General features: G+C 27.3%; 2 protein-coding genes across 2 annotated transcripts in view; both read right to left on the bottom strand.

Annotated features, from left to right (window-relative positions):
* The window catches only part of LOC129968130 (feline leukemia virus subgroup C receptor-related protein 2-like), a 66,938-nt gene extending 51,340 nt beyond the window's left edge, over positions 1-15,598 (bottom strand). Inside the window, exon 1 of the mRNA XM_056081959.1 lies at positions 15,512-15,598. The gene's annotated coding sequence lies outside the window, so the exon portion shown is untranslated. The remainder of the gene's footprint in view (positions 1-15,511) is intronic.
* An 8,269-nt stretch (positions 15,599-23,867) lies between these two features.
* Positions 23,868-24,550, bottom strand: LOC129971739 (ribonuclease P protein subunit p20-like). The gene has a single exon (XM_056085717.1). The coding sequence runs from the start codon at positions 24,394-24,396 to the stop codon at positions 23,956-23,958; it is 441 nt and encodes a 146-aa protein (XP_055941692.1). The 5' UTR covers positions 24,397-24,550; the 3' UTR covers positions 23,868-23,955.
* Between the last annotated feature and the right edge of the window lie 2,514 nt (positions 24,551-27,064).

Raw genomic sequence — 27,064 nt, 5'->3', positions numbered from 1 at the left:
AATTAATATAATGATATTTTATAATCAATTAATATAATGATATTTTATAATCAATTAAAATAATGATATTTTATAATCAATTAATATAATGATATTTTATAATCAATTAATATAATGATATTTTATAATCAATTAAAATAATGATATTTTATAATCAATTAAAATAATGATATTTTATAATCAATTAAAATAATGATATTTTATAATCAATTAATATAATGATATTTTATAATCAATTAATATAATGATATTTTATAATCAATTAATATAATGATATTTTATAATCAATTAAAATAATGATATTTTATAATCAATTAAAATAATGATATTTTATAATCAATTATTTTAAATTAAAATTATAATGTTTTGTAATAATTTAATTTCAATTCAAATATTGATGCTTTGTAATCAATTAATTTCAATTAAAATAATGGCATTTTATAATCAATTAATTTCAATTAAAATATTGATATTTGTAATCAATTAATTTCAATTAAAATAATGGCATTTTATAATCAATTAATTTCAATTAAAATATTGATATTTGTAATCAATTAATTTCAATTAAAATAATGGCATTTTATAATCAATTAATTTCAATTAAAATATTGATATTTGTAATCAATTAATTTCAATTAAAATAATGGCATTTTATAATCAATTAATTTCAATTAAAATATTGATATTTGTAATCAATTAATTTCAATTAAAATAATGGCATTTTATAATCAATTAATTTCAATTAAAATATTGATATTTGTAATCAATTAATTTCAATTAAAATAATGGCATTTTATAATCAATTAATTTCAATTAAAATATTGATATTTGTAATCAATTAATTTCAATTAAAATAATGGCATTTTATAATCAATTAATTTCAATTAAAATATTGATATTTGTAATCAATTAATTTCAATTAAAATAATGGCATTTTATAATCAATTAATTTCAATTAAAATATTGATATTTGTAATCAATTAATTTCAATTAAAATAATGGCATTTTATAAGCAATTAATTTCAATTAAAATATTGATATTTGTAATCAATTAATTTCAATTAAAATAATGGCATTTTATAATCAATTAATTTCAATTAAAATATTGATATTTTGGAATTAATTAATTTCAATTAAAATTATAATGTTTTGTAATCAATTAATTTCAATTAAAATAATAATATTTTATACTTAATTAATTTCAATTAAAATAATAATATTTTGTAATCAATTAATTTCAATTAAAATAATAATATTTTATACTTAATTAATTTCAATTAAAATAATAATATTTTATAATCAACAAATTTCAATTAAAATATTGATGCTTTGTAATCAATTTCAATTAAAATAGTAATGCTTTGTAATGAATTAATTTCAGTTAAAATATTGATGCTTTGTAATCAATTAATTTCAATTAAAATATTGATGCTTTATAATCAATTAAATTCAATTAAAATTATAATGTTTTGTAATCAATTAATTTCAATTAAAATATTGATACTTTGTAATCAATTAGTTTCAATTAAAATAATGGCATTTTATAATCAATTAATTTCAATTAAAATTATAATGTTTTAATCAATTAATTTCAATTAAAATAATGATATTTTATAATGAATTAATTTCAATTAAAATTGAAAATAATTATGGAATAGATAATTATACCTATGATCGACACAGGACCACTAAATATGATCGACACAGGACCACTAAATTCCCAAATTGAGTCATAATTTATTTAAATGCAATTAAAACAAATGTATTTTTTAAATTCTAAAATTCGCATCAGCTGACGTTATATGAACCCTCATGGCATTTTATGTATTGCATCATCCGTCTTTTTTATCGACTCTTCCTTCTTTGTTTCCGTAAGTATGATGTAAGCTTCGGAAACAATGGAGAGTTGGAACTTAGGAAACAAAGCTTCGTCGAGTGAATCACGCAGACTTTGGTATCTTTTTATTGTCTTTTTCCCTGTTTCCACTTTTTGAGAATTCTTAGCGATCATAACTGTTTACTGAACCATTTGTATCGTTCAAAAATAAAGGTATTAAGTCCCCTTGAAGTAAGAAATCCAATTTAGGCAACTGTTTTAAGGTCCAATCTAGCCAACTTTTAATAAGAACCAAATTTCTCTTAACGTTATGTTTAAATTATTTTAATAACTTAGTTATAAACAATTATGACCATACGAGTTTTCTTTGTGAGCATTAAATAGCATGCTTTACTATTTATTTTTTTTTAAAAAAACCATAAAAACTATTAACATTTTCTTAAAATATTTCATTGATGCATAAATATTCATTAAGCATTTTCTTAAAGTATTTATTCTAAACATAAACACTTGTTCTCTAACTGCAACGGCGGCAATTTCTCTGGAAAATGATTGCAAAAACATCATTTACATCGCTGCACCAACAAATGTCTATTTTGTGCCAATATTTAATATATTTCTAACCGATGTGATGGTTCAAATTCAGCAATTCCCCCTTACATTATCATTTAAGGATAATGATTATTATTGGTGGCGGTGATAATAGTGACGAAATGAATAAATTGGGATTTTTAGCACCGAATGCTGCCATTCCCTAATGCCAGCTAATAAATATCAAAAAATTTCAATGGAAGAAAAAACATTTGTAGAAAGCGCTTATGAAAAATAGTTTAAGAGACGAAATTTCTTGATGAGTGAGCTAGCTCCAAAAGTTTATTATTTGAGTTGAATATTTCAAATAGTGCAGGAGAAAAACTTCAGTGTTCTTTTTTGTTGTTGTTACAGGAGACACAGTCGGTGTTATTAAAACATCCAAATTGATTCAGTAAATAGTAGATTAGATATCATCTAGGTGACAACATCCAGTACCTATTTATTTTTACACACACACCCAGATTGATTTACTTTGCCTGTCGCCAAATTTCATTACACATAAGATAAAGATATTTTGCTAAGATTATCGCATTGGCAAACTTACTTAGCGATTTTTAGATGATTCACTATGTTCCATTATACATAAGACGCCAGGATGGTTTCATTAACGGATTGACCTATAGATTTTCAGATTACGCCATAATCGTACAGATACTTACTTAGCGATTTTCACGTAATGTCTAGATCGCCAATACCAAGATGCCAATCGCCAAATTGGAGCGGGTTTACATTTTCTTGTCGATTTACCACGGATGAGTAGGAATAAACAATTATCCTCTAAATTTTACTACTGCATCAAAATCTCGTCTAATGAACCATAGCATCAGGGACTTATAGTAGAGTTCTAGTTTCGATACTAGGTAACATGAGTCCCTGTTTCACTTTAGATTTAGAGCGTATGGGAGCCTATCTTATAAAAATCTGTGAGAATCAAGCGCCAACTCGGTGCTGCGGAGGATTGGGAAAATGGCTGTCGCCTACGATACCATTTTACATTATTTGATCAAGATTCAGAAATTACGATATTCTCCCAAAGTAGTCATCCTGATAATGATACTTTAGTCTAATTAGATTAAACTCACAGGTTGTAAGCAACATTTCCATTAATGGAGTCTAAATAGTACAAAAGAATTGTAATTAATTAAACTGCAATGTGTCAATTGCAATTCAATTTAGAATTGTAAGGATTCATGTCTCGAATTTTGATTAACTTTTCCACTGATTAATCCATCTATAAAATAAATTTTATTTGAAAATTAAAATTACTATTTTTAAATGTCGAATCTCATCCCGAATGTTGTCAATGCAGTATTTCACGTAATAGAGTCAATCTATATTAATGGGCCGCATGCACCATGTTGACTGATTTAGGAATCAATTTATTGGTCATCACGTAGTAGGAAAAGATTGTGTTGTCACAGCATAGTAAAAAATGACTTGAATATGATGTATTATGATGTTCAATGCTTTGAAAAAAATTAGGTTTACCACTTGGGCAGTAATGTCATTTGAATAAATTCCATTGCTAGGTGAAGTCCAGTGCTAGTAAGATTTATCATGAAGTCATAGCACAGCATAAAACAACTGGCATTTAGATGCTAGAAGTGATATGGAGTCCAGTTGATCATGCTATCACGATATCACTTGAATTCTTTCAAATTATATTCATATGAAGTATGTCGAATGCGGCAAATCAATTAAATATTTGAATTTAAAATTCCTTTTTAAAAGATATACGGTATTATATGTTTTATTTGATCTGTCATTATATTGACTCTTTGCACTCGAAAAAGTAATTCGATGCATAATTATTTACCTAATTCAAAGACTTCTTTATTGCTTCGAAAAATAAATATATATATAATTGTTTTAAGTTGAATTCTCCCATTTAATTAATTTGTATCTTCTTACTACTCTTCAGGTAATTTTAACAATCGAAATTAAATAAATAAAAAGTCAAAATGATGCACCGTCTTGAATGGTGAATAAGAGTCACCATCCGAGTGTAAAGGGTTAAATGTGTGCATTTTATGCTAATTAAATTCATTGCCGTTTTAAATTTAAGTTTCAACATAAGTTTGTCACCCATTGTAAATTTCAGCATAGTAAATGCACGCTTTGAACTCTGATGTGCTTCCCTATCGTTCCTTGATTGGCCTCAATTGGTGCTGACGCCATAGTACAGTAGAAAAAACATTAGATGACATACGTAAGCAGCTTGTCACGTGACCATGACTGTGAATTATTCAAATTATGTTCACCTATATTGTGATACATCATTTAAATATTGGAACCAATTATGAGTTTTTCAGAAGATGGCTGTGACGTCACAGCTAGATGCTCAGTTAGGTGGCATGCAAAATTAGGTTTTACATGTACTTTTTGAAATTTGACTGTGTTACCATGACAATCTAGGCGACAGTTTACATGTGTCATTTATGCATTCCGTTTCCATCTTTCTGACTGCATTCTAAGCTTGAAATTAATTTATAATTATTATTATTTCGTACGATTTAAACTCAAAATCATTTCCCACGCAAAAGTTACATTTCATCCTCAATTAAACCCAATTATTCCTTTTAAAATAGTTTTCAGTCGTCATGAGAGTAAAAAAATGGATATTTTGAATAAAGTTTCATTTTAGAACATAACACGAACTTGGGTTTAAGTCATCAAGTAAATGTAATATTTAAAAAAAAAAATACGAAGTATGATTTATCAAATATTTCACAATACATGCATCACCTTGAATTGCTGAGTCCTAATCATACGCTTGGCGCATTCTCTTATTACAATCTTTAACGACAATGACCTTCGTTTGGTCACGAAAGGAATACAGACGCTTTAACTCTCTCAGGTATTACATTGAAAATTCAAATACATAACTTGACAATTGTAAATTATTCAGTAGTTAGTGATGTAATGTGAAGAATGAAACGAAATGATACTCATGAAAAATTCCAGACATGCTATCGTTTAGTATTAGTCAAAACTTGTATAGAAATGTAAAAGGAACAGCGCGTTTTATTCTTTTGTGATAACAGTAAACTATTTCAGCCTTTCTGTAAATATTAATAGAATTTTTTTTTATTTCTCTAAGTCACAAAAGAGCGTAGAATTTTCATAAATATATTTAGTTCTCAATTTAAACTATTCCGAAAACAAATAAATCAAGGACAATTTAAATTGATAGTACATAGAAAAGTGAAGAAATGTATTAGTGCACCTAATTATATAATCCCCTACATGATTATTTATTTAGTTAAAATCAATTGATATACTGAGTGATCCATTTAAAACAAGAAATGCTTAGGCATTTATTGTGAAACAGGACACAAAATTTTGTATACGTACTTTCGAGGTAAAAGTATTTATAGTTTTTAGAGAAAAAATAATGAATAGAAAAGTAAAAAATTGAAATCTGCTATCGAAAATGTCAATTTATCATGTGAGAATAATATTATTTTAAGTCACGTAGTATCAATCAGACAGAAAAACATCATGTTCTTATAATACTCATCTTTTGCAATCACCAACATTTAGAAAAACGATGAATTTTTTTTACCATCTCAAAATCAATTGAGTTCTAAAATTTTTTTCCTCAAGGCCCGAACTTTTTTTATGCGAAAAGCAAGTTTAAACTGCTTTTTAACAAACACATGACTATCGGATTATGCAAGCGTCAATATATAGAAAATAGTGTATAATGAAAACTTTTTTACCAGCTAGAAAAATTGAAAATTATATATATATATATATATATATATATATATATATATATATATATATATATATATATATATATATATATATATATATATATATATATATATATATAAATTGAAAATTTATAGTTTTGTTTTATTTGTCTGTCAAAGTTTTGTCTTAAATTAAATTAGCTCATATTAACTTCATTCTAAAATATTCTTTTTATTTCCTGATCCCATTCCACTTTTTTATTTAATTAATTCAACAGAAGCTTTGTAAAATGCTTTAGTTAGCGGTTCCCTAGCTCCGATAAAAATTGCTGATCTAAACAAATTCTTTTTAAAAAATCCCTGTGTTTCCCTTGTCTAAATCGGCGCGTGTAGAGAAATCCCTATCAGGATCTTAATGGTATATAAGATCAGGGGTAAATTATTTTTCTCTCTTTTACCTTCTGCCGCTTTTGTGCCGCGATGTGAGCGGACGGGCCTTATCCGTGCTGCTTGTGTCTCCCAGGATGGAAATAAAACGAAGTTAAAAATTTAAAGTACCTCTTTCTCTCTCTTCGAAACTGCCTCCTGCTTTCAAAAAATTATGTTTACATTAATTAGTCGACAGCATTTATCTGTGCCAAAATTGTCAAATTAATTAAAAGAATTAAAATTAAATCCGCCGGTCAGGCTTCGACGTTGCATTGTGCCTCCGCAGCTCGCCGTGCTCCGAAAAGGGTTCCGTACTGGCTCGGCCGCTTGCTCCGGTCTTGGTCCGCCTTCCTCCTCCGGCCATGGCATTCCATGCCAGCCAATGCCTTGTCCTCTGCCGTCTGTACTCCAGGGTTCTGTCCAGTTCTCGTTGAATTACTCTTCTGCTCATCACTACCTTCCGTAACCTGTGACCTCATCCGACACTCATGTTCTGCTGCTCAATATCCTTGTGTACGCGCTGCTTTTCCAAAAAATCCATGCCTCCCGGGATGCAATAAAGCGAACTTAATAATTAAAAGTCTCCTTCTTTGTCTTCGGCCACGACTCTGCTTCAAAAAATGCACAAACACACACATACATACACACACATACACACACACACACACACACATACACACACACACACACACACACACACACACACACACATATATATATATATATATATATATACATAGAGAGAGAGAGAGAGAGAAAGAGAGAGAGAGAGATAACTTTTGATACTACCCCTCGCTGCTTCACGTTCATTCCCATTTTCTTCTCTGTGCTTCTTCGGGTGATACCTTCTTACGAACCTGCTCTTCATTGGCTGAACATCGGATACATGTCGAATACAAGTAGTAAGTAGCGCGAATGACAACCTTCTTTATCGAATTACTGTAAAAACGAAAAATTGATGTCTCAAAAGTGATAAATCGCTAATTTTCTACTCGTGCATTTTGTGGATTCGAAAACTCCAAACCAAAAATACATCATGTAAATAAGGAGCACCAGGAGGGAAATAGCAATTGTTACAAATGAGTTGTCCATTAATTATAGGAAGTGTAGGAACTGTAATGCTTAAAAATCCGACATCAAGAGTTTGGTTAATATCTCCGCTTCAGATCTAACTAACCTACTCGAAAAAGCTATTTTTGGAAATATATTTGTCCGTCAACACGATAACTCAAAACTCTCCGAGGTAGAAGAGTGAAATCTGGTATATGTTCTTCACACCAGATTTGTAAACTCTTATTAATTGTTTAATGAATTCGGGAGAAGTCATTATTCTTGGCTGACTTGCTTTAAAAGAATACAATAACAGCAAAAGATAATGAGCTAGATGGCCAAATTTGGCACATATTTTAAAATCTCAAGTTCAGATTTGTATTATATTTTAAACGAAATTCGACCAGTCGGACTGTACTTTTCCATGCATGTTAATACGTTAACTAAATCAAAGGAAGGGGTCTCCCCAAAATTTTCTCGCACAAACTCTAATAAAAGTGTTATCCTAAAGAACGCCTTGCATGGCATTCATCATAGCATCATCACCTTCATGGCATGTAAAATGTGGTCACCTTCATGGCATTACGAAATAAGAACCTTTGGCGCGAAATTATATTTTTATTGAATCTGTCGAGTCATCTTTGGCGGCGAGTTTCTTTGTCGAATTATTTCCATTATGTGGCTAATATTATCCGACAATCGAATTTGTGATTTAAATACATTTTTCCCAGCCAATAGAAACAAAAATTTGACACACAAACTACACTTGTAGTGACAAAATAAAAATAAGAAATTTGATATATTTCAGTCATCGTGTTTATGTGTTCATGAAAATAGAGACCGACGACGGTCAACTCCTTGTCGAATTTGATAAGTGTCGATACTAGTGACACTAAATCCGTGTACCATATTTCATCTATTTAACTCTCTTCGTTTTATAGTTATAGAATTATATTTGAACAACCCGGCAGACAGATTTCTTCTGAACGGATTGGACACAAATCTACAAATTTGGTATGAAGACTAAATACCAAATATAATCCCTCTCAGCGTTTCTGAATTACCTTTGTCACAGACAGACTGACATTTTCCAAAAATAGGTGTCTCGAGCTCAGGGAGGGCTGAAAAGTGGAGATTCGTCAAAATCTTGAGTTCAAATTTTTTGATGATTACTATACTACGTATGCGAGTGGCTGCGCCCTGGCATAGGGGTAGCGCGTCTTCCCCGTGATCGGGGAGTCCCGGTTCAGGCATGGCTGTTCTTCTATGTTCTATCTGTGAGGTGTGTGAATGCCCCCCCCCCCCTGTAAAAAGTGGGTTGTGCAAGCGAATGTAACGCATTAAGTAGCTAAATCGTACTCCTGGGCATAGATGGCGCAATTGAAAAAACAAGAGACACTCACTCGGCTTTAATTGCTGACAGATAACTGTCGGTGGGCTTATAAAGTGCCATAAATCACAACACCAAAATATACGAAAAAGTAAAAAACGCAACTATTTAAATAAATGAAATTGAATTTGCAATTTATTCGATAAAATTATATAGCTCTGTACCTAATTTTAGTATTAATTGGTCAAAATTAAGCTATTTAAAATACCCACTCGTGCGTGTGTGTATGTCAGTCTACTTAAACGCACAAAACTTTCATATGCGGTATTTCAAAATCAAAATCTGAACTACAGCCTTATCCAATGTCCACGATTTCTATACGAGGTTTAGGAAAGAAAACATTTTTATTATGGAATAAATGAGGGAGGAGGGGGATTATGGGTGACTAGCGTTTGATAAAGTACCTATAACAACTTTTCTTTTACGAGAAAATGAGAATTTAACTGCAGATACACTTACTGCGCTTCAATTACATATGTTACTGTTTTTTCAACATCTATAGACCGAATATCTCTCATAATTTCATTTAAATTAAAGTTCCCATCCAGAAATTATGCAGAAATCCCAATTTTCTTAACCATCATTCACCGATGTGTTACAATAACAAAATTCCTAAACACGAAAATTTTACCAGTCAAAGTGCCTTGTGCAACAGAAGCACTGTTATTTCTCTAAAAAAAGAGTTGAATGAAAAATGATTGATTCGAAAAAATTATTTTCATAAGCATTGAAAAATTTTGTTTCGTGAAAAATTGCTTCCTGTAATCATTATAAAGGACACGACCTTCAAGTTTTTTTTTTTTCAATACCTTGGCATCATAGCTGTCAGGAGAATTTCATCATAGCTGTCAGAAGAATTTCAATATTTTCATGTAAGAGAACTGCAGCGTCATTTTAAATTCAACATCCAACAACAAACAACTGTCTGAATTTAAACATTTTGCGGCATAGGCAAGAGTTCATTAAAACTTTATGATGACGACTAACAGGAACTTAAAGGAACAATTGTAAAAAATCACTAAAAATAAAAGAACAGTCGCAGAAAATACTAAATTAGAAAATATTTTAAATAAAAAAAATTATATAAAAATTTATTAAAAAAACTTTTATCATCGTAATAAAAAAATGAATTTTTATCAGACATTTAAGGATAAAAAAAAATTGTAAAATCGTGAAGTGATGTAAATAGAAAACAATAGGAGAATATAAAGTGACAATGACGCAAAAAAAATCCTAAATATTCACTACATAAAAATTAAAATATTAATGTGATCACCATTACAATCTATTTAGAACATTTCCAACGGAGCATCAGGCTTTCGCGACATTTGCTTCGATCTAAAGAATGATTTTTTTTATGAATTTTTCTTCTTTTTAATACAATAACAAAAGCATTAATTTATAAAGTTTTCACCTTCTCGTATGCATAGTATAGAAAAAGTATGGTAAAGGTCAAAAAATTCGATCTCGAGATTCTGACGAATCTCGTCGTTTCAGACTTCCCTGGGTTCGAATAAAGACCTATTTTGGAAAATGTCCGTCTGTGACAAAAGTAACTCAAAAACTCTTCAGGCTAGATGGTTGAAATTTTGTATATCGGTCTTCACACAGAATTTGCAAGTTTCTGTCACATTTTGTGTAAAATCGGTTCAGGGGAAAACCATCTGTCTGGCTTTTGAAATATAAGTTACTAGGATAACTACAAAACAGTTAGCAAAATAAAATTCAGCACACGGATTTAACACCTACAGTGTGGACACCTCCCAAATTTTGAGAGCAATCTAACAAGTGGTTGATCGTCAGTCGGTCTGTACTTTCAGAAACATGCAAATGTAATAACTCAAAACCGTAATGAATTACAAATACTAAATTTGGTACGATATTTTGTGACGACAAGTGTAATATTGTGTGTAATTTTTGTTTCAATCGTTTGTCAAAAATGAGCCTAAAATGTAAATTCTATTTTCAGATACTATTAAAAGCATGCCAGGGATTAATCGCCAAATAATTCGCCATGGATGGCATGACAGAGTCATTAAAAATCACGCCAATGGTCAATATTTTATAACTAAAGGACGACAATGCCATGTAAGGCATAACTCCTTTATTAGATTGTGGCGAATTGTTAGGAGTGAGAATAGAACCTGGGACCTTGTGGTTCGCAGCCCAGTAACATGACCACGATACAAAAGCAATTGCTCGGGTACCGTAGCTATTACTGGCTTATAAGCTTTCACCACAAGAATATGCGAGAAAAGTTTGAGGAGACCAATCCCGCCAGTTTATTTTACATGCTATCCAACAAAATGTATTCATCTATAATAAATATTCTTACAAAGAATCTAATAATGGTGCTTTTCCGTTATTCGTAATTTCATAATGCACATTTATTTCAAAATACCATTGATAACCATATTCATAAAGCTAATAAGCTATTTACTACACTCTGATTCATGCTGTCATATTGCAATAGGAGGAAATTTCAAATACCGAAAAACAATAAATGCGCTTAGTTTTTATTCGATAGAACAATGTCTTAAAGATAATCAGTATCAAATATTTGATATTAAGGCTTTTGTATTTTTAAACATTTCGTATTAATTTTTATACTATATTTTTAAGAAGTGTAGACTGTTTTCAATCAGATGGCACATGTTAAACTAAATTATCGATCGTAACGTATACAGGCTTGTAATCACTATCACATACCAGCGCTTTGAATTGCTATAAAAGAAATCATTATTTTTTAGAAGAAACTTTAACGCTTTGTAACGTTAAGGCTCTGATTCCTCCTTTTATACAACTCAAAATCAAACCCTAAAGGAAATTAGCAAAAGTGGTCGCCCCAAAACTTTCTCGCATGCTCTCTAATAAATTTGTTATACCAGAGAATACCTTACAAGGCAATGGCGCACTTTTGTCATGGATCTAGCATTTTTACTAAATCTAGTCGTGTCGTCTTTGGCGATGAATCCCTGGCATGTGATTACTAGTATCCGAAAATCGAAATTGTGTTTTAGGCACACTTTTCTCAAGCGATTGGAACAAAAATTTGACGCAAAACAGCATTTGTAATCACAAACTTCCAAACCATATTTGGTATATTTAACTTATTCCGTTTTTATGTTTCTGAAAGTACAAACCCATAGGATCAATCCGGAGTTGGAATTGGTTCAAAATTTGATAGGTGTATACACTATAAATGTTAAATCTGTTTACCAAATTTTATATATCTAGCTCACTTCTTTTTGTATTGATCATAATTACTTATATCCGAACAGCCGGACATTCCCTGAACAGATTTTACTCAAAATTTGATTGAAATACACAAATTTAGTGTAAAGACCGTATACCAAATTTCAGTACCTCAATGCTTGTTTGAGTTATTTTTGTACCAGTCAAACAAAAAGACAGCAGGATGTTTTCCTAAAATGTATTTATCGAATTCAGGGAGATCTAAAATGTAAAGTTCTGTCAATATCTCTAGTTCTATTTTTTTTTTTTTTTAATCTTTTTCCTTACTACGTATATGAGAAAATAAAATAAGCTTAATTTAAACAGTTAAAATTGTTCGTCACTCTTGAAAATATGCAAATATATAAAATCAAAATGGATTGTTTACGAAAAAATAAAAGCAGTTTTGAATTTTACTGTATAGATTTTGCTAATAAAACCGACAAAGGAACTACAAAATGCGAAAGTAAATGTCACTCTCTTAACGTAGATTGTTACCAGTTTTTAACTATAAATATTATACTTCAAACGAATATACTTGAAGAAATCGGGTGAGTGCGCAAGAAGTTCGGAGTAATCTTTCCTTCCTAAATATTTGACCAATAGAATGTTACGAAGATAAATTCTAACACAGCAATAGAATACAACGAAGATAAATTCTAACACAGCGATACAAAAACAAAGATGCTACAGCTTGCTGGAAGTAACATAGTATATCCTCAAATATATTTTGACTGTTTTACATAGTAGATGCTTTTTTTAAACTCAGGTAATTATTATCAGTCAATGATTTGCTCAAAGAAAAAAGGTTAGAAAAATTTATTACAAAATTAACATCTGACAAGTCATATGATGTTTTTCAATCAAAGAGAAATAGTTGTAATTATAATTATTGATTCAGACACTATTTATTAAAAAGTGAATTTTAATGGTAAAAATTTGTTCAAAGAGAAATTACTATATGGATTAATTTGAATCTTGAAATTTTTGGTAGACAGCAAGATTTTGTAAAAAATATTTACTATCTTAAATTCTAAAAAATGAGTGTATTAATATTAGTTATTTATAAAAGAATCTCTCAAAGTATGTATAAATTAGGTAAATGATTTTTATTTAATTAATTATATTAATCAGAGTTTAGACAGATATATCATTTTATTCAAAATAATTACGATATTAATAAATTAGAAATATTATACTTTCAATAGCTGAAAGATTCTATAGTAATATTAATGAAGTTGGGTTACGCTATTTATATAATAATTATTCAAAGAATATCTACATTATATAAATCAATTTTGTTAGATGAACTAGAATTAATTAGATTAATTGGAATTTAAATATGATAAATTATTTTGAGGTTCTAATTTTCGGAATTATATTAGTTTGTTGGCACCATAAATTTCCTGTTATCTAATGAGAGATTTTACTTGAACATTCATAAATTTAAATTACGATATTTGAGTGTGCGTTAGCAACTGTATATTATATAATAATCAACCAAAGTAAGTAAATATTTTATTTCAAATTATAATCAAATATATAGTTTCTATAGCATATGAATTAAGTACTTATTTTCCATATTTTAAAACTAACTCTTACTGTCGACGAATTGGTTCAGTACTTATTTTCTATATTTTAAACCTAACTGTTATTGTCGACGAATTGGTTCAGTACTTATTTTGAATATTTTAAAACTAATTGTTATTGTCGACGAATCGGTTCGCAAAGATTAATAATCACTAAAAACTTCAATGAAATATTTATGAATTTAGTATTAATAGTTTCTTTGGCGAAATGTAACTAAATTTCTTTTTCGATAGACATAAAATTTTAATAAATGTAGACTTCTAAACATTACAAAATTTTAGAACTTAAATAAATACTTGCATTTAACAAAGACTTACGTAACATGGAAAAGTAAATCACATTCATTACTTATATAAACTACAGAAAGAAAAATTCCAAATAAAATATTTGAAGAAACAATAAAAACCATTCGAGATTCATTTCAAAATGAAATATATTAAAAATATTTTTAAAAATTCATTAAAAATAGACAAAACTGTAGAAACACATTGATATTATTAAAAAGATAATTTTTTTGAATTTTAAAACAATGTAAAAAATACTTTCGAGTTGTAATCTAAATACATAAAATGCTCACATACGGGGCACAGAAATCGCTCTGATGACATATGAAATTCGTACGTACGTCGAATGGCAATCGTCAAATGCGAACACATCACTATACGAATGTTTAAGAATATTTCATCGAACATTTTTACAGCTGGACTTAATTCATCGCTTCGCCAGTAAGACACAGAAAAATATTATTAGAAATATTCCGAATAAGGCTCACCGAATATTCTATTTATTCAAAAGAAGGAAGAAATCAAGAAATAGGCTCAAGCAAAATCGGACATGAAAATAGGTTTAAACATCGCCAAATGGGTAACCATGCCAATGAAAATTGATGACCATATCTTCTAAAATTATTAACCACACAAAAATGGCATTTGTATTAAAATAAAAAAACACCTTTTTAATGTTATCTATTTCATTTTTGTACAATCATTTCTTTCTTTATTATTCTTTTAAAAATACGATACATAATTTGTAACAATTTTTAATGCTATGAAATTCAAACTTATCTGTCAAAACATTCAATCGCATTAAAACAAATTTTCAAAAAATGCTTCCGTTGGATTTTAATTTTGAGGTAAGATTTTCACTTATGTTTTTATTTCGTAGTATATCTTTCTTAGCAACTGTTTAATTTGCATGCGTTAAAAATTGATTTAACGCATCTTGATTTAATTGAACTTATTGATTTAATTTTTTTTCTCTTATCATATAGAAAGGTGATTTTAAAAAAATATGCAATCAAGTTGGTCGCCAAAGGCAGCTAATATTTATGAATATTTTGATGAAAACCAACAAAATTTCATTGGTTTTTAATTAATTAAAATACAAACTATTTTTTTAAAAGCACTCCGAGGTGCACATACATTTTTTCTAAAATATAACTAAGCCAAATCTAACAATTTTATGTTTAACAATCTATTTGCAGAGTGCAAAGATACATTTTGCGTACATACATAGACATTTATCTTTACTGTTAGTAGAAATTGAAACTACTAAAAAAATTAAAGTAAAGCAAAGTAAATAAATTTTAAAAAATAAACCATAATGAAAAATGTAAAATAAACGTATAGATTGACTAATTATTTATCTTATTAATTAAAACAGAACAAACATTTTTATATATAATATTACCTGCAAAATTGTTTTCAGTGTAAAAAGAAATTCCAACCGTTTCTTAAAACAACCATTCTTTCTACTATGCAAAAATGGAACTCGGTGAATTACATATAATTCCGAGCCACGATGTTCATATAATTGAGTCATTAGCGTAATTTTCCACTAAAAATTACGAAAAATTCATCGAAATTTTTCAAGACAAAAAAAAAATTCTTAATGATCAACATCAAATGTAATGATAAATGTGATTGTTGATCAGTGCATTGTGTGATCAAACGTCGTTCCAAGAAGGAAATGTTTAATCAATCACACGCAAATAAAATCGTCTGCGCGGAACGCTAAAAATATCGTCTGCAATTATCTAAATAACGTTTTAATTATGTTGCATTTTTTCCAATCCTTTGAAGCCGGAAATACAGAATTAAAAAAAAGTTAAAATAGAAATTAAAGTGTAAAAAAGAAATGGGCAAAAGAAATAGTGCGCGCAACGATACAAATTTCAAATAAACCTCTTTAATTTCGAAATGATTTATCTTGTGGGAATATGATTGATAGTATGATGTAATAAACTATGAAAAACAATTTGTGCTAACAATAATATTTTTTTGTCTTTTTAATAAAATTTAATCAATAACATTAATTTAATAAAATTTAGAAACCATTATTATCCAAGGTGCACATGAACAAGGAGGTATGTCCCGTCATCAGAGCGAAGGTAACATGCCACAAGCAGTTACTTTAAACACCAGGGAAGCGAGAACCACTTGCAAACTGGAAACGTCTTTCGCATTTTTGATTTTTTATTACTAATAAGAAAAAACAGTAAGTTCAATCAAAACAGAAATAACCTAAGTCCATTAGACCATGTATGGGATGGAATTTTCCGTCAATTTGAAAATTATTTTTCAATTAGAAAAAAATGCAGACAATGAAAAAAGAACCCTCCAAGATACTGAAAATGTAGCAGCTGTGCAAAAATGGCTAAAAAAATTTAAAGTGACCATTAAAACTGCGAAACTAAAAAATTTTAATTAATGGTAGTAATTTTGTAACTTTATTATTATTGCAAGAAAATATTTTGGCCGCGGCTATGGGATCTTACACTCTTTTATATTATGTTCCCTTATTAAATAAAATTTATGGATTCAATTTTTCAGCCGCTTTTGTTTTTTAAGTTGCTTTTGTTTTTTAAATATAAAATTTGTTCATGAAATAATTGAATTTCTAACTCTTTAATCAATTCTACTCTTTAATCAATTCTCTTCTCACCAATTATATTGTTTTACTAATTTTAAAATTAACCGAAAAATTCGTATTCAATTGAATAAATCTAAATCAAAAAAAATTTAACAGTAAATGAAATGTTTGAAATCTTGTAAATATTTTATTCTTAAAATTTAAAGAAATTATACATATCAGTGTAACTTATTTCCTTTTGAATTGAAAATATGTTCTGTTTGATATGGAAAAACCGAAAACATAATTTCAACCTCTTAGATGGTACACAGAATCGAAAGCATCGAATAGTTTGAAATATTTTGTTTTAAAATGTCGTATTACCATTCTAGAGAAAGTTAATAACTTTGATCAAGTTTTAAAACAAATATGGGAGATAACAGCATTTAATAACACAGATTTCAATAATGTAGTATAGGATATGCAAAAATAACCCCAGTTAATGCTCCATTTCCAAATACGAATTCAAAATTCTAAAAGAACCTTTTTTGAGTAGTTATTTTGTAGACGCACATATAAAGTCTCTAAAAAAACAGAACAATGTCTAGACGTCTAAAAAACAGAACAACATAAAAAAAAGAACAATGTCTAACAATCTAAAAGCATAAAAAAAGATACAACTTAGGCTTTCTTCTTTTTTTAACTTTATTTATTAAGTTTCCAACTAAAACTGGCCAAAAGAAAAAAATTTCCTCACGCAGATGTTATTATTAATGTTGTTAATGACATCACCAAGTCCCTAGTAGAGGAAATATTATATTTAAAAAAATATTCTGAATAACAACAAACATTACGTATATTTATAGGTCAAAATTATAAACAAATATCATTTTTTTTAATTTAATCTATACGACAAAAAAAATCTCCAGCAAAAGTTTACTTGCCAAATGGTTAGAAAAAAAACAACATATTTTCTGATAAGAGAATACCGAACAAAGTTAAAGAGTTAATTTTTGAAAATATCTGACTCTTACAAAAGCCATATAATTTGTTTTTATCACTAAATCGTCTGATATAAACTAATTTAAACAAAACGAATCAGAAATCAAGAATTATAACACGCACACACATATATAAATATATGCAAGATAAAATTTAGCTCCACCAGATGGCAGTGTTCCTAATAAGAATGATGTCACAGACATCGCCGCCTTTATTTCCAAAGCTCGCCAGACGAAGAATTAGCAGTGAGAGATAATGATGATTGACTTGATGATGATGATAATTAATTATCTGAAGTCAATAATTAAATTTGTGTAAAAAGCAGCCAGACTTCTTAATCCGTTTCTTATTTCATTTTAATAGTTTGTATCCGTTTTAAATATCCAGTGTACATTCCCCAAATATTAATTAAAATATTTTAAAGACTAACTCCTTTGTTCTCCACCGTTTTAGAGACACACATTCAAATCCACTTAAATTGATTCAAATAAAGAAATATAAAATGTTTTTGTATAAATCAAATACTTCACTTCATTCCTTGTCATCTTCATAAATAGTAAATAAAAAACCCATTATAAATGAATACAAATAAAAATAAATTTAAAAGAACAAGAATAAGGAACATACCTTTGAGTTCTTGCCTGCACAATCATTCATGAAAATAATCCATCCTATATTTATATTTTTAAATTTATATTTTCACTCGTAAAAACCGAATTTGTTATAAAGGAATTAATTTTATCTTGACTCAAATTTTTTACACAGACATTTCACATTTCTGGGCCTTTATTCTAATTTTATCGCTTTTGAGCGTAGAATTTAATGTGGATGTTATATCAAAATGGAACACAGATAAAAAAAAATGAAAGATTGGCCTAGAATCTACGAACAAATACCAAAAGTAGAATAATGATCTTAGAACATTCCATCACATTGTACAGTTGCATTTAAAAATCTCCAAAAAAAAGTCTGTAATCGATAAATATGTTCTAGAATCATTAATAGCGGAACACACATAACAGATCTTTTTTTTTTTTTTAATTTATATTATAATTGAAACAGAGCAACTGCTTGTACATTACAAATGTAACTTAAAAAGTACGTTTGATAATTCAACAGTGCATTAATAAAACTTTTCAAAATAAATGGAAAAAAGAAATAAAAGTTAATCAAGAAAAATAATGAAAACAAACAAGTTCATAGGAAAGTATAAGTGAAAAAAGAATGAGAATAAATTTAATGAACAAAGTTATTGAAACACTTCATTAGTGTGTTAAAAAAATAAAAATATTTCATTTTAATTATTTTCCTAATTATTCTAATTTCCTAACTCTCCAATTTATAATAATTAATTATTATAAATCTTATAGATTCTATAGTATAGAATCCAGAAATCCTTTTTATCAAATTTACTATCAGTAACTCCACTACAAATAAAGAATCGAAATTCAATTTAATCAAAAATTAAATTGAATAAGATTAAATTAATAGCTGAAAATACTTTTTAATAATATATATAAATAAAGTAGCGTATAATCATCAAGAATATCCGATTATGCTACAGTTATTTAATTTTACACATATAGAAAATGAAAATTTGCACTCGGGTGCAAATTTTTTATGAAATTTTAAATAGAATTTTTATTAATTAAAAATAAGTAAAATTTTGACCTTTTTTCGAGATAATTTCCTAAAATATTACATAACAAAAATTAATTCTACTTTATCATAAAATTACAAATATTTTTAGTAATATCTATTATTTTGCCTTTTAAATATGTTTTCGAATTTTAATTTTTTTTTTAATTTAAATAATTTTTCAAACAATCTGTTTTATATAAAATAAAAATAGACCTGCACAAACACATTAAGCTCATTTAAAACTAAGCCCAGAAAATTATAATTTTCAGCACATATTTGCGGGAGATAAAATAAATCTGAAATTTATTTTCAAAAAAAATTATGGAAGAAAAATTTTTCGATGACTTTTTAAAATATTTATTAAGTTAATTCAATAATTTTATGTTATTTAAAGCAGTTTAATAAATAGAGTAATCCATTTTTATTAGGATCCAACAACTAATTTCTAAACCAATATTAACAGTCATTAGTTATATACATCTAATAAATAAATATGATCTAAATGAAGTAAGGAATTATATTTTATGTAGTTTTAGTCAATAAACATTCTGATGCATTAAGAATTTTAAATTTTTATACAGCCTTATGAGTCATGTTTTTCAGACATTTTTTTTTAAATGCTCTAATGTTTTGCGTCTAAAGCTAATTGAGTTATGAAAATTTGATAATCATTTTATAGAAACGTGCAATATTAAACAACTCCATTGACCATCTTAAATAAAATGCACCAATCAGCGCTCAGAGTTCCCTCAAAGGTAATTGGCATAAAATGAAGAATAGTTGATTGTCCATGTTAAACGTTTCATAACTCGGTCACATTTGGTTTGCATTTTCTGAAAGGAATAAATATACCTATCTCAAACATTTTAGAAATTAGCTATATGAATTTTCAGATGATGTAAAAATATTTTTATGATGTAATATTTTTAATAATTATAGTAAAAAAGACGAAAAAATTCAGCTTAATATTTAATTAAATAAAATATTAAAAAAATAGCCACCAAAGTATATATAGGTGCCAAGGTTAGTAATTTTAGTTTAAACAATCCAGAGCATCAGCATTTGCAGATAACACAAGGAACACGTGCGTCTTGATTATTAGAATTGAATATGTTGGTGCATTGCAGATGAAGCCGTTAGAATTAAAGCTGCCATATTTGACAGAGGTAAATCTCGGAACAAGGAAATGTGTATACTGTTAAGATAACTTTTTTTGAAATTTTAATCAAATTTAATAAAAAATTAGTGGAATTTTAGTGCTTTTTCACTTGTAATTTTCGAAATTATAACATCGCATAATTTTTATATCATCTTACAATTCATCTTTTCAATTATCCTTTTTAAATAAAGTTCAAACTTTTTTATATATTTCTAATCAAATAAAAAATATTTTAAGCCTATTTATTACTTATTATTAAGCCTAACAATTTATTTTATTATGGCAAAGAAACTCAAATCTTTTTCATTGTTGCTACAGATATTTCGTTCCTGATTTTTCTTCTATTGATGAAGATGTTAATATTATAAAAAGGCACTTTTTTTCTTTTTTTTTCATAATAAATATGTTTCTATTTATTGTGTGCTTCTAACATACTTTTTAAAATTTTGTTACACTGACAACTAAAATTTAACTTCAGAAATAAAGCAAAGAAGAAAAATTTTGAAAGAGAGTTCATTTTTAATGATTGCAGTTACATTTCTTGTAATACAACAGGATGTATAAAAATATATTATCATTCTTATAATTTGTAAATTGCTTTTTTGTGCTAATTGAGATATTTACATTCCTTAGTGAAGAAGTTTAAATAAAATCAACTTACCTTTAGCAACGTTAAATCAGAATTTCCTGACAATTATGGCAAAAACCCAAGCATAATTTCATTTTTAACTTCTACAAAGATTACTCAAAAAAGATTGATCTCAGCTTTAATTCATTAAATATTGAAAATAGACAAATACGTTATTGGACATATTTTTTTTAAATCTAAAGAGATATTTCATTTCAAAAAATCCAATATTGATTCAGTATAAAAGAGTGAAGTCCAACAAGGGGATTGGGGATGCAGGGTCTGCTGAACAGAGAGAAAAGGACCTATTATAAGGAGGAGGAGTGTAATAATGATAACCCTCTCAACTTTTGGCTGATTTATTTAGTTCTCTTCTAACTCAATAGCCTTTAGCATGTTTTAAGCATGAAAATGTTGTCGACATATGGAGTGAAATTCTTTTTCTAGAGAGAGTAATTTTGTTTTCTTAATTAAAATTATTTTAAATTTAACTCATTTTGAAACAAAACACATTAATAAGATCTGATAATCAAATCATAAATCTTTAGCTTTAATTACAACAGCAAGCATTATTTGTAAATATTAATAGCTTTTTTAAACGTCTTTTTTTTTATTACATTCATTCAAAAATATAAGAGCATAATCAATATATTTAATGAAAGAAAGACAATTAATTCAAATATTTAAATATATATAATACAATACTGTACCTATTTCTAAGCACCAAAATAGATTTCAGATTTACAAAAAAATATTAATTTTAAATTATAATAAATAGATATCTGGCAAGGCCAGCATAAGCACAAACGGGTACATTTTCCATATGTTTTATTGGAAAATGTGATGAAACAACTCATAGTAATAAGAGATCTTGATAAAATAAGTGCAAATGAAATTTTTTTTTGATACAATTATCCAATTTTTCTATTATAAAATGAAAATCTAATTTTCTTCACCTACTGCAATGCAATCCAAAAGAGCATGAAGCTTTGAAGCCTATTTTGAATCACGACAGCATGCATATAATGTCAGACTATTTACAATGTATTGAAAGTTATCTCAATGTAAATTCACAATGTAAAGAAGCACAAGTTGTAACTGACAGAGAGCACGCAATTTTTATGAATTGATTCTTTTTGAAAAATGTATCAGCAACTAGATAAAAATATTGTTGAAGATGTTATAATGTTTTCAATTTAAATATATCTTGTTTCCTAACAAAAGCATTACATATATTCAACAGTTTGATTTTTAAATCATGTCATTTATTGCAATACAGTTGACAAAAGTCAAGATATTTCCTGTCTTCAAAAGTGCTAACAACTAGAATATCATGCTTTTTATGTTAAATAGCAGCTAAAACTTGGTGAACCATATCTATACAATAAATCCTGTAATGTCCCTAATGAAATTAAAAAAAAAAAGTTGCCATAGTAAAGCTGTTGTAAACTTTTAAAAAATTAATTTTTTAAATTTATTTTAAAGAGGAAAAAATTTCAATAGTGCGGAATGAAGGAAGGGAGTATACAGGATCCCTGATAGCAAGACATTGCCAACAACAATAATGTGAAACAGAGTATCTTTATGATAACTGCTAAATCTTATGATTTTATTATGATTAATAACTAAAATTAATAAATGAAAGTGAATTTTCTAATTTGACATATAATAAATATAAATAATAATTAATGATACTGCAACTGCAAAAATAATAATTTAATGTACATATAACTGGATGTGCTAAATTTAAAATTGCACACAAAAAAATCCACATGAAATAAAAATTTTATTAAATTAATGAGTAATAACAGAGGGTTATATTTTTATAAATGAAAACTTTAAACTTTTATAAGGCTTCCTACAGACAAATTTTAACAAATGAAATATTATCCATATGCGAATAATGTATAAAATTTTACCATTATTTCAATATGTGTGTGTGTGTGTTCCAGAACTAAATCTAATCAGAAATGTTAAGGAATTAACCAAATATTTAAAGATAAACACTTTCAATAATAATAGAATTTGCAAAACACATAAATGCAAATAATATCTGTTCCTAATATTCGTTTTATTAACAATACTTTCAAAAACAAGTTTCTCAATAAAAATTTAAATATTGATTGATTGGATTGTAATTGCTGTTTAGATTTGCTTATAAATCAATATTGAGATTGAGCAATTCTTTATATTCAGAAATCAAAGATCTTTCTTTCATTAAAAATAATGAAGAACAAATTTGATTGAGTGCATAAAAATACTGATAAATAAATGATGTGTGAATAAAATGGATACATAAATAAATGGAACACTATTTATCAAAATATGCACTTTTAATACACTTGCCATACACTTTACTCAGAATCAACATCCTAATAATATATTGGACAAGCTCTTCTGAACTATTTGATTGATACTATAGATGAAAAATTTCACTGTTTTAGTTCATACAAAAATAATGTTACACTGGAGTAAGCGATGTAAAACATCAGATTTACAACCAATAAAAAAAATTAAGAAAAAAAGTTACAAAACTAGAATATGTTCAAATATTTTTAGATATTCAAATTATCATTTTTTAATTGTGGTAAAAGTAATTTAAATTAATAAAAAAATCAAAACTATATATGGACAAACTTACTATTATTCTATTCTCAAAATTTAAAAGACTATATATTTATTAGTACTAAAAAATAATTAAAGAAACATTAATGAGAATCCAAAAACACAAATGCATAATAATAATGATTAATTTCAGTTGAAAGAATTTTATTTAAACATAAATACAGACAAAAATTTGGCCATTAATATTCGTAACAATCAATTTCATTGATATCAGAATAAAAATTTCAACTAATTCGAAGCAGTCACATGGGCTAACTTAATATGAATAGCGGAATTCTTCCTACTTTCAGCTCGATAATCTCCCGATGAAAAATGATGATCATCAATTAAATCAACAGTTGATGTTGTAGCTTCTAATGTAACTGTATCCGAATAAAATGTTTTCAATTGTAATGCAAGATTAACAGCTGTATTAACAGCAGCTCCAAGTCCATGGATTATTATTTCTTTTTCGTTATTTAGTAGAGATTTACATTTATTAAATTGCCCCATGAATGGCGTTTTTTGATTTACGTAAACATCATTTTTACGCTTTGGTAATCTTGGTGTTGGTCTTCTTTCAATTCTGTAGTCTGAGTCAAAACTATCTGCTCTATTAGAACGAGAAGTTCTATTTTCTCCCTCATTATTTGGTTTTGGAGATTTTCTAATTTTCTTTGTACCTTCCATAATCCTAATAACAAGAGAATTTGGAATGCAATGAAATGCAAGAAATTTTTTTAAACGTTGAGATTTCTGAAAGTCAATTCAAAAATATTGAAGATAATGTTTTTATTGATTGATGCTACAATTCAAACAAGTAACACGAAACGAAATTCCTAAATATAAACAATCAGTTTTTTCACTTCCGTTTAAATTTGAAATGATGATTAATTTGAAACAATCAAATTTAAGCAGGAATAAAATTATAAAGAGATATTAAATTACTCGATTTTATAATTGTGATTTCATATTTTTCTTTATTGTTCTCCTTCTTTATAGTTAGAATCAATCGTCTACTAAAAAAATGTTGTTCTAAGCAGCAATCATATTTATTAATTACAATTCATTGCTCATTTTTTTGGTGAATGAATTTTATTATTACATACAACAGTTTTAGAAATTTTGATTATTTCAATTTTACCATATAATCTGTATTTTTTAAATTAACTCTTATAATTACTATACTGGCTTCAGATCCTTTTAGAAAAGGATGTTAAAAAAAAATATCTAACTAGAGCCAATGCCAATGCAGTGCTGCGCTCTACCGGGCATATTTGTAAATTATTTTTCGATTTTCGGGCAGAATACAATAATGAATTGATAGAATAATAAAATAAAATCTGTGAGCAAAGAATGAAACTAAAGTTTTCAATATAATGCAGTTTTTATTTTTTCATTGTTAGAAATTCCGGGAAGAGATTTTTACCTCAATTTCACATTAATAAATATACATTTTAGTTATCACGTATTATAAATTCTTCTTGATAACTACTGGATTTGACAAAAGTATTTTTGGAAAATCTTTTCTTCATTCATCAGCCTAGAAGTAATTTGACTGTCATGGGAACTGTAAATTAACCCTTTTTCCCAAATATAATCAGTTTATCGTTACTAATGAATTTTATTTACCGATAGTGCTTTCTTAAAATTTCTGAGAGATCATGCGTACATTAAAAAAATGTTCTACCTGTAATTTTACCTTCTGTATTGTTACTCAATCCTATGATATAATTTGCATTTCTTCCACATTTTTTTGTTTTAAATTTAAATTCTTTAAAAACAACTAGAGAATTCACTGAAAAAAATAATTACTACATTTCTTCATGTGCAGGTAGCATTAAATACAAGTAATTGATATATATATATTTTTAATTAAAATCTTTTATGTACCGATATTTATCAGAAAATTTTATTTATAATTATTTATTTGAAGCTGTATTTATTTTACAGTTTGAAGAAACTTATGCATAATTATTTTATCTAAAAAAATACTCATAAAATTTTATGTAGTAAAATAATAAAATCAATAGTACTTATATTCTAGATTCTCTCTTATTTTTCTAGATTATATATGATAATATAGTCTAATTATTTATCATTAAATATTATTATCATTAAATATTTTTTGAAATGAATATTTAAAATATTTTATTTATTCATTTTATTCTGATACACTTAGAATTATTTATTATTATTATTATTGATATATGTTTTGTGTAAACGATGATATTTACTCACTTTTTTTCCTATAAAATTAAATTTCTGGCCAACAACTATCCCCTAAATGATTCTATTTTCCCTATCGAATTATATTACCTAAAAAAATGCAAACATTATAGTTATTAAAGACGAAATAGAATAGCAAACTCTCTTAGCATAAAATACCCAATAATATCACGATATCTTATGATATTCAACAGCATTGCGAAGGGCGAACAAAAACAGGGAACTATCGTGCAAAGTGTTGCATTAATAGGGTTATATACCATACATCTTACCTTCCATGGGATTCGAAAAGAAAGAAAAAAATGTTTTCATGTGTCTTCTTTTGAAACAATAGTTTATTTTTCTTTTCGCTAACAATCTTACATTTAAAAATTCTTCCTAGCAATTGAAAATTTTAAATAGCTTCAAAGACAAATCTAATTGAATTTGAATTAATTCAAAAAATATATTAAAATATTTTCTGAAATATATAAAATATAAAATATAGAAAATATATAAAATATTCAGAAAATATTTTAAATTCATAAAATATTATAATATGTAAATTTATACCTTAGAATGAAACGTCATATTATAGAACAATTTTTAACAGGTTTTGTTTTCAGAATCAGATAAAACCTACATAGGTATACTCTACTCAGCCAGAAATTCAGATAAATCTGATTAGAACACTGCGACAGTATTTCCCGGAAAATATGGTTGGCTTCTAAAAGCCATCACTGGTATAGCTCTTCTACTGGACAGGTCCTTTCATCGGTAGGTGATAGCTAGTCCTACACCATTTCTGCTCCCATAAAGGTAACGAAAACCAACCACCATATTGGAAGCTTCTTAGTCCCATGTTTGAGATCACCATTTTGCCCTTGGGGGGGGGGAGAGAATTAGATATAAGAAAGTCAATTACAGTACATTAAATGCATAATGCTGTAAATTTTGTACTCTTTCAGCTGGACCGGATAAAGTTTCAGTAAAGCAAATTTTACGGTCTATTTTATTCTCCAAACTTTCAAAACCAAATTTTTTATTGATTATATTTTGTCATTATCTTAACAATTTTAAGCTGTAAATTTTTGTAAAAATGCTTACTTACAGATTACTTTCTTATATTTGTATTCGATAAATTCAAACA

Source organism: Argiope bruennichi, chromosome 1 (genome assembly GCF_947563725.1).
Source record: "Argiope bruennichi chromosome 1, qqArgBrue1.1, whole genome shotgun sequence".
In the NCBI taxonomy this organism is placed as follows: Eukaryota; Metazoa; Arthropoda; class Arachnida; order Araneae; family Araneidae; genus Argiope; species Argiope bruennichi.
Note: the sequence above shows the minus strand (reverse complement) of the source record. Positions and strands in the feature narration are given on the sequence as shown.

Excerpts from the sequence above, each read along its gene's own strand:
- LOC129971739 (XM_056085717.1), bottom strand. The coding sequence starts at position 24,396 with ATGGAAGGTACAAAGAAAATTAGAAAATCTCCAAAACCAAATAATGAG.